The sequence below is a fragment of the Mastigoproctus giganteus genome, chromosome 2 (genome assembly GCF_048544385.1).
Source record: "Mastigoproctus giganteus isolate SK-2022 chromosome 2, ASM4854438v1, whole genome shotgun sequence".
Taxonomy (NCBI): Eukaryota; Metazoa; Arthropoda; class Arachnida; order Uropygi; family Thelyphonidae; genus Mastigoproctus; species Mastigoproctus giganteus.
Window position 1 is genome coordinate 109527811 of NC_143576.1, and position 8478 is coordinate 109536288.

An 8478-nucleotide genomic window follows, 5' to 3' on the forward strand; every position below is an offset into this window, starting at 1 on the left:
CTGGCGACCGCACGTGTGTTCAACAAGGAGTCAAGAGGCGGTCAGACACAGTGCAACAATCCAGCTGCCCAAGTAGGGAACTTGTTCGTCCTTGACACAAGGAGTAAAAGCTGCAGACAAACCGTGTAGCTAAGTCTTTGTCCCCGTCTACAGGCACAACCCTCCCCCCAACTTGTCTTTACATTAGAGTAATATTTTGTTTTCTTTCTGTGCACGAATACCTTCCATGTTTTTGAATTTGCACTTAAAATATTTCGATGTTTTTCGAACGTATTTTGTTCGTTTCAAGGGCGACATTTTATACGCACTTTCCATGTATTTTTTGTTGAATATTATATTTCCACCTTCAGTTTTCAACATCTGTCTCTAACAATATTTCGTGTTGCTCCTTGGTGTTTCTTACCCCAACAGCCCCGTTGGCAGGAGGCGAAGTTACTTATCAGCGACAATACTAGCCTTGACCTCTTCTATTTTGGTAACTTTACTGTTAGAGGTCATTAACATGGCCTCATGTTCAACCCAGAGAGTAGTAAATTCTAAGTTTAGAACGCCACGTCACAGGTATGAGGGGCGAGGCCTTGCACGTGCCGTTACAGACTGCAAATTAGGGGACAGACCTACAGACAGGAGAATGAGAAAATTAAAAAAAATAATAATAAAAAGAAATAATTGCTTACGGATTGTCGACCCTACCATAAAGTGTAATTTTAATAAGAGTATTAATCAAACAAATCGCACCAGTGAAAGTTGGTTTCAAAATCAAAGATTACGGGGAAGGATCGTAAGTATTCTAGAAAACTCACAGGAGAAGAACATTATAACGAAATATGAGGGTAGTCATCGATGGAGAGAATTTAAGATGTAATCTTAGCAGCAGAAAGTGGAAACCATTTGAAAACAAGAGCTGAAATATGTTTGAGTACATTGCCCATTTATCAGCTCTTATTTGTAAGTAAATGGACCCTTAGATACGTAAACGTCCATTTATTTGCCCTCTTACTGAACTTAGATGATGGAGAGTTTAGCATCTTCTGTCACGTTTATAGATCGGCGACATCAATGCGTGAAAGGAATTAGTAATTCCTTACTGTACGTGCATCTAAGTTTAAAATGCATTGATTTTTGCATGACGTATAAATTCACTGGTTTGCTTTTCATAATTCTTTGTTGTGAGCACGTCGTTTTGTTTATTAATAAGGCTATTACAGAATTAAGGTTTGTTCCTTGGAGGCGAAGCAAGACAGACTATTACTTGTTGCTCAACACTTCTCAGATATCTCTTGGTGAAATCTCCTCTAAAGTGAGGCCATAACGACACTAATTTTATAATAAACATACCTTTCTTGGTATGCATCGATCAATTATCTCCTGTTGAAAACATTTCTGGAAATCGTTCACTTTGAAACGTTCTCTTGAACGTTTAATCAGTGCTGGAAAATGTTTTACCTTTCATCAAGTTTTTGAGCTTAGGAAAGAGAAAGAGTCAAAGAAGGAACGAAATCTGGTGAATTAGGGCGAATAATCAAACTGAACGATCTCTCTTTTTTTGGATGAAAACTATTTTACAGAATTCATCGGGTGAGTCAGAAAGTTGTCACGATGTTCAAGTGTTCCTATCAAAATAGATCTGCTTCGTTAGGCAAATGTAACTCCAGAAAATTACAGTACCAAGTCTAAATGAGCTGATTTCTCACCCTTTGAACATTTCATCTGAGCTTCAGTTGTTGTCCCATGAATCGCCATTGGCGTGTTCCCCTTTCCTTCTTTAAACTAGCCAAGAACCCTCGCGCGAATCAAAACTGAACCACATCGTCATAAAATTAGTTTAATATTTAACATCTGTGGGTGTAAATTAGTCTACTAAGCAACGATCACTGAGTTTCAGGACAAATCAAACGAATCACTCTACACTCTGGTATAGTAGAGTACAAATTCATTTCTGACATATTGCTAAAGCACGATGAAACATGTTATAACATGTTTCGGAAGATAAAACTCTCACAGTCGTCTTTAGCCCATCAGAGGTCCCCAATTTTTTTTTTTTCTATTTTTTAAAAATTTTGTAATTGATATTTGTAACTCCTTTCGTAAACAGCTCGCTACTAGTAACGTGTACTTTTTTTTTTAAATTTACAATAAACTATTATTATTTTTAAACCTTTTTTTAATAATAGTAACAAAAGATATTAAAATTTGTACGTATACAAGTGTACATAAAGTTATGATCCACTTGCCCCATCCTCAGACTGGCATAGGAAATGTTTACAATTGTATACCTTTTTGTTCCAAAACTACAGTAATATATATCTTTAAAAAAATAGCTCATTTAGCCCCTCAAAACCAAATTTAGATTCAAAACGCATCCCTGGTACGCAGGAACACTTAAATTACGGTGGGACTGAAAATAGTCCCTTCCCGGAGATAAAACAGGTGGAATCGAGATCTGAAAGACCCTCATTAAAGAAGACGTTTTTAGCTCGAATTATCCGAAAGCAGTTGGCAAGTCGCTTATCTTAAAAAAGTTTCCAGCGTGTTTCGGGTCAATAACCTCTTGTATTTATTTCGCCCACATATTTTGAGGGATTGTGGTTTAAGCTAAGTGACCCAGTTTGAGTTAATTCATTTCTATCTGCTCGACGTCTAGATGGATGGCCAGCTGCTTTGGTTGTGTCCCGGGGAGTTCTTAATTCCATTAACTTATGTCAAAATGCACTACGTCCGTGTCCGTCACACAATGCAGTGCATTAGAGTAATCGGCTGACCGGTTTGTCTACATGCTGACTGGACCGGCGCACATCGTTGGCCTGTGTAGGATTTACTGGAAACAAATCGTTCTGTCTCGCGATACGTACATAAATAACAACGTACTTTTGCTCAATTCTTGTCCCCAGAGGTTCCAGTCTTCTCCGCTAACCTAGGAAAACAGTGACTGAAATATATAACCTTGGAAAGCGACCGGGCTCCAGCTAAGCGCACAATAACAGAGGAAATGCCTGCAGGTTAAACAGAGGTCGCTAGTGATGCACCTGCTGCTGGCGACGAATGGACGTTGAGCTGACACCTGATCCAACCATTTTTCCCCCCTAAATTTTCCCCTTCCCCACCCGTCTTGTCTTTACATTTTCTGAGTGTTAAGATCCAGACAAGGACACATTAATTTCTAATTATTACGTATTCACTCGCCCCTTGTTTCTGTAAATCTCAAGATGGTTTCCATGCAGATCAGCCAGATTACATCGGCTGGAGGAAATTCATTATTGGGTCCATGCCAATAAAATAAGAGCGCCATAGTGTTCCCTGAGCTCATTAGGACCTTAGTGCAGAAAGCATTTCTTTATGCCATCGTTTCAATAAAAAAAAATATATATATAAAATAGAAATGGCCAGGGCTCTTTATAGTGCATTCATTTAGAGTTTATAGTATTGAGTTTCATTTGCACAGCGAATAAAACTCAATGGACAAGAATGGCTTTCATAGCTGACGTATTCTTATGACTTAAGTCTTTTCTGTCTGTATTCTGCTCTTTGCAATGTGTATACAGAGTTTCTGCCATCGCGTTTACTTATGATCTGGGCAGAATATGTCAGTTAGGACGATATTATCATAAAAATAATAAGAATGTTTGAAAAATCTCGCTATAATTTCATGTACGAGGAGTGAAATTATAGATAGAAAATGGGCACACTCCATCTCTACTGTTAATGAGATTTATGCCCTTAATTCAAAGATGTAAGCTCGAAAAAGAGTACTTACAGTCCAGTCTATCGACAATTAAAATAATTCAATCAACTGCCATTTACATCTGCCCAAACAACTTCCATCTACCCAAATTCTATAGTTTTACTTCGTTAACTTTTGCTTTATCAGATTTCTTTCTTAGCATTCGTATTTCAGTAATACGAGACCAGTTGTAACCAAGGAACTTTGACTCGAAAGATAAAAGGAATTGGCATCGGTTGTCAGTATTTTTATCTTAGGGTCCCAAGTCTCTTCGGGTACAACAAGAAAAGCTTCGCCTATGACTTAAGACAAGAATAGGTCACACTTTTATCACATTCCAAAATAACTTCGCAGTTTTATTGTAGCTGTTGCCAGTTGCAGTTAAAACAAGTTAAGATGCAACTTTGCCACGATGAGCCGAACAAGTTAATGCTTAACTAATCTGGAATTTCTTAAATATACACACTTAAAATTAAAGGCAAAGACCCGCTTAATATTAACGAACTCTTCTGCCCTCGTGTGGTTGTCCCATAACATAAACAGAAAACGTATTTTTCACTTTTTACCGTAGTTGCATTTCTGCTTTAAAAGTTGAATCGTTTACCTTCAGAGTTTATTCTTGATTTTGGATCTGCTGCAGCTTATAAATACTCGCAAAAATGTAATGTTTTAAATTCATTTGTTACAGTTATTACTGTGACTTCGGTGTCTTTTTTGGTAAAACTATTCGATAAATTCTGAAATGTGAAACAAATGAAAAAACAAACATTTAGAGTACTTCCTCTAACGAAGAGGAGGTACTTTAAATACAGGAGTCGAACAAATAAATTTCCTTTTATGTTCTGGACGGCCGAGACCAGAAGAGTTCACAACTTCATCAGGAGCCATCTTCCGTTGGTTACGCAAACTGAAATAGGTTTAAAAATCAAATTACAAAAATGGTGTGTGAAGAAGGGGCCCTCGCAACTCGTCTCACGTAATGAAGGCTGCGGCCGATGCAGGCTACGGAAAACGTGGATAATCAGATACAAGCTCGTCAGAGCGATTTCCTCACGTGCCTTATCGCCCGGTCCGAATCAATATTCTCGGCCAGTCGCTTAACTCGATCTGCAAACAGAAATTACCAAGAGGAGGACTGCTTACCTTCTTTATTCCTCGTCGCTAGCGAAGTCTTATCGGCTTCCGGTGCGGCTGCCAACGGAGGTACGGCGGAAACTACCTGTGTGACGATTACCACGACGGGCAACACCGAAGTAAGCAGCTGTCTGGCGGCAACACCTGCCGTCACAGAGGTGCAAAGAAGAAAACGCGATGTCCACCAGTTCGTCTGCATTATCCTTACAAATGTGGCGACCTCCCCTCGCTATCCGGCCGAGCTGGCAGCAGCAGACTCAGTTCAAAGTACACCATTTGTGTAGTCGGGGCCAGCTGATGACATCCGCTGCAGCACCTAGCCCCGTGTTGTTCCTACTCTCCTCGTGCTCCGAGCCTAACCCCAGCGTGAGTCATCGCGCTCTGTCTGCCCGCTTTCGTTGCTTCAGCTAAACTCGCCGGGGGTCGCGTCCTTACACGACTACTCTCGAACGCAGAAGTGTCTCGAGTGCTAGTGGATGTCAGACCGCGTGAACGAACTGTTTTCGTCTGGCGCTGGCGCGGGTGGAATCGTGTGAACGACACCTTTCTTTTCTTTTTTCTTTCTTTCAGCTTTTTTTCCCTTTTTTCTTTCTGTTGTTCGATAAACAGTGTGGATTTCAGAACGAGAACGTCGGCATGTTCAGCTACGCGTGACCACCTGGCCGGTAATCAGCGGCACTTCGAAGGAAATGAAAAGTTTTGTTTTGCCGCTGCAAGCAACGGAAAATGTCGAGCGGAACGAACTTTTCAGCGGTTAATTGAACTTTGGAGTGAACTCGCTGTTGACCCACCCTCTGGTTTTAAAAAAATAAGCAAACGCTGCCGGACTGTAATTCGCGGTTGGACAGATTCCTACGGATTTAGAAGTGAATAATCGAGCTAACCTGTTAGTTCCTATTTTGTATAAATCAGCACTCGCGACTTACTCCGCGGAAAGAAATAGTGCGAAGTGGCTTTCGACTCAACTTCGCCGTTACTTTCCTTTTCGGTGTTCCGGTGTCAACTAATTAGAAACTTATGACGTATACACGCGCTAATATTATTGTCAGTTGCTCTTGGCAACGAATTTTCAGTAACTACAACTGTGTCCTAATATTTCAAGGTTCCAAACACCTTGTTCATTGTAAGTGGACTGAACAAGTTTTCAGCTGCTTGTTCCTTCGCCCCAGCCTATTCTTCTGCAGTTTCCATATTTATTTCGGGTCAACACCCACCAGAATTTAAATAGACCTCATTAGGCGGGGGGTCCCCTTTGTCAATTCCTCGTGTAAGTGGACTGAATCGGGTTTGTTTCATCGAATAGTATGTCACGCTCGCCCGTGGTTTTCTGCGAGAGTCTCAATCAAAGGACCCCACTAAAAATACACTTGTAATGAAGTGTCTGAGGGTGATTCATTCGTTTATCTACTTGTAAAAGCGTGCGATTTGAGCTGTTGCTATTTGCATGGTCCTTTTGTGTCTCTGGTGTGCCCATCGTATTTAAAAATGTAATTATATTTAGTTGAAAATTTAATTAAGATTTAAATAACTCTTTAAAATTAAGATTACACATAAATTCTTGACGATTTATTTTAGACACGGTTAATCAATTTTCGTATAAAATGATCCCTTTTTTGTCTATAATGTTTATTAAAGAACCGTTCCATGTATATATAGAAATACTAGACAAAACGTGGTTAATATGATTGATGGATGCTAGGAATGGGAGAGGATACTTAAGCTACAAGTGGTTACGTTTTTAACTTCCTCTTTTTACCAGAAATAAGGATAGAACAATATTTAACAACCATATTCTTATATACAATTGCTATTCTTCACATACACTCAGTCGTACTATCCTCCAGTGCAGCTGCACCACGGCCCTGAACTCACAAAAGCCCCTAGAGAAAAATTTTGGGTCAATAAAGAAGAATTGCACTACGATCCAAGCTCACGATGATACATTACTGCACTGTATAGTATGTACGTGATATTACCAACAATAGTTGAATACCTCTAGAAGAGTTGTGTGGTATAATTGTTTTTTGAACATCATAATTTGCTTCACCCCGAAACTAGTCAATAACTCGTTAGTCGGAAACTGCAGCGAGGGGTCAATTATTTGAACCTGCGTGACGAAGAATAATGAGAAACTGTGGGAGGAGGACAAATTGGCTGTTAAACTGAATCGATTCGCAGTGCATCTGCTCTTTGACAAATCGTAGGCACTCTAAACTCTTGGAAGCAGAAGCGCATTACTGGCAAAGATCCCATGTCTAGGAGATAATTATAATGTTGTAATGAGTTTAGTACTCTAACACCCTTTATCACCCTGTTCTGCGCCCCACCTTCATCTTGAGAACTTACACCCGAAAGTCTTCTGTATGCATTGGCAGACGAATCAATATCTGTTTGGAGTACCTGAGCCACACAGAACCCTATCCCTCAGATGTCTCTACCCTTTCGTCCTCACCATCACAGGGCCGCAGCCAAAACTGTCAACTAGGACTAAACAGACACCGAAATAATCCATCGAAATGTTCACACACCTTTATTCTCTGTGCCAAGCAACTGAGGATGGCGTATTGCAACCAGGCGTAATGGACCATCACTTAGTACCTTGACACTCGGACTTAGCAAAGCGGATGGATTAGAGCCGGCTCTTGAATCTGTCGACTATACATGGACAACCACAATAGGCAAAACAACATCGAGATCATTCTCATCCTCCTAGACAGTTTTGCGCTTTGTATCGACACCAATGCCATTCTTCAGGCGTCCTGAATTCCTGCGGTGTCATTAATAGATTACCGATTGACAGTCGGGATATGGTGTGATACATAAAACGCCTGCTCGTATTCTTTGTAAGTGTACTGATGTGTTTATGCATATTTTAATTAAGCTATACTTTTGTATGATCGTATATTTAATTTAAAATTCGTTTTCTTAATAATGTGAGATTTTTTTTCTCTTTCCTATACCGCACATCCTAGAATTCACTCATGTTGTAGGACTTACATTTTGTGCAATTTTACTTTTATTAATCTTCTTATAAATAAAACCCTTCCTTGTGAACAACAATCAGCAAAGAGTTTCTTTTTTCTTTCATTAATATCTCCTTTAATTTGTAAATTATTTGAGTAGTTCTGATTTATTGCTATTTTTGATTCGCAGCTTTGTCATATCTTGGACCACTCTTTCTCCCTGTCACTTGAGGGGGCGCGTGTGTGTGTGTGTGTGTGTGTGTATACTGTGTCGGGGTGGTTCCCAGGCATATGCCCATCTCCACCTAAATCATTTAAAAATACAGAAAACTGTAAACTGGGCCTGAATTATAGCTAAGAAATTGAATATTCAAAACAAGAAAATTTGGTAGATAAAGTACACTAATTGTAGTAAAAATAGACAAGTTTGTATAGGAAAGATTAAAATTGTATTAAAGAAATGTTTATGAGCTTAGTATGTTGTTTATGTCAGGTCTCTCTGCCATCAGGAAGCAGCTGACATCTTCAGCTGCTGGCTGATGTCCGTCCCCGGCACGTGGAGCCGGACCTGTCTCTACTATTTTATACTGAAGTGCAAAGCACAAACCTGCACCCAACAGAGGAAGTGCAATACTGTTGGGTGCCAACATCCCTGGTCTC

At 39.8% G+C, this 8478-nt stretch overlaps 1 protein-coding gene across 1 annotated transcript in view; it reads right to left on the reverse strand.

Moving 5' to 3' along the window:
* Nucleotides 1-5307, reverse strand: part of LOC150089489 (uncharacterized) — a 74392-nt gene extending 69085 nt beyond the window's left edge. Inside the window, exon 1 of the mRNA XM_090389519.1 lies at nucleotides 4865-5307. Coding sequence (XP_090245645.1) covers nucleotides 4865-5054 — 190 coding nt within the window. The 5' untranslated portion in view covers nucleotides 5055-5307. The remainder of the gene's footprint in view (nucleotides 1-4864) is intronic.
* Between the last annotated feature and the right edge of the window lie 3171 nt (nucleotides 5308-8478).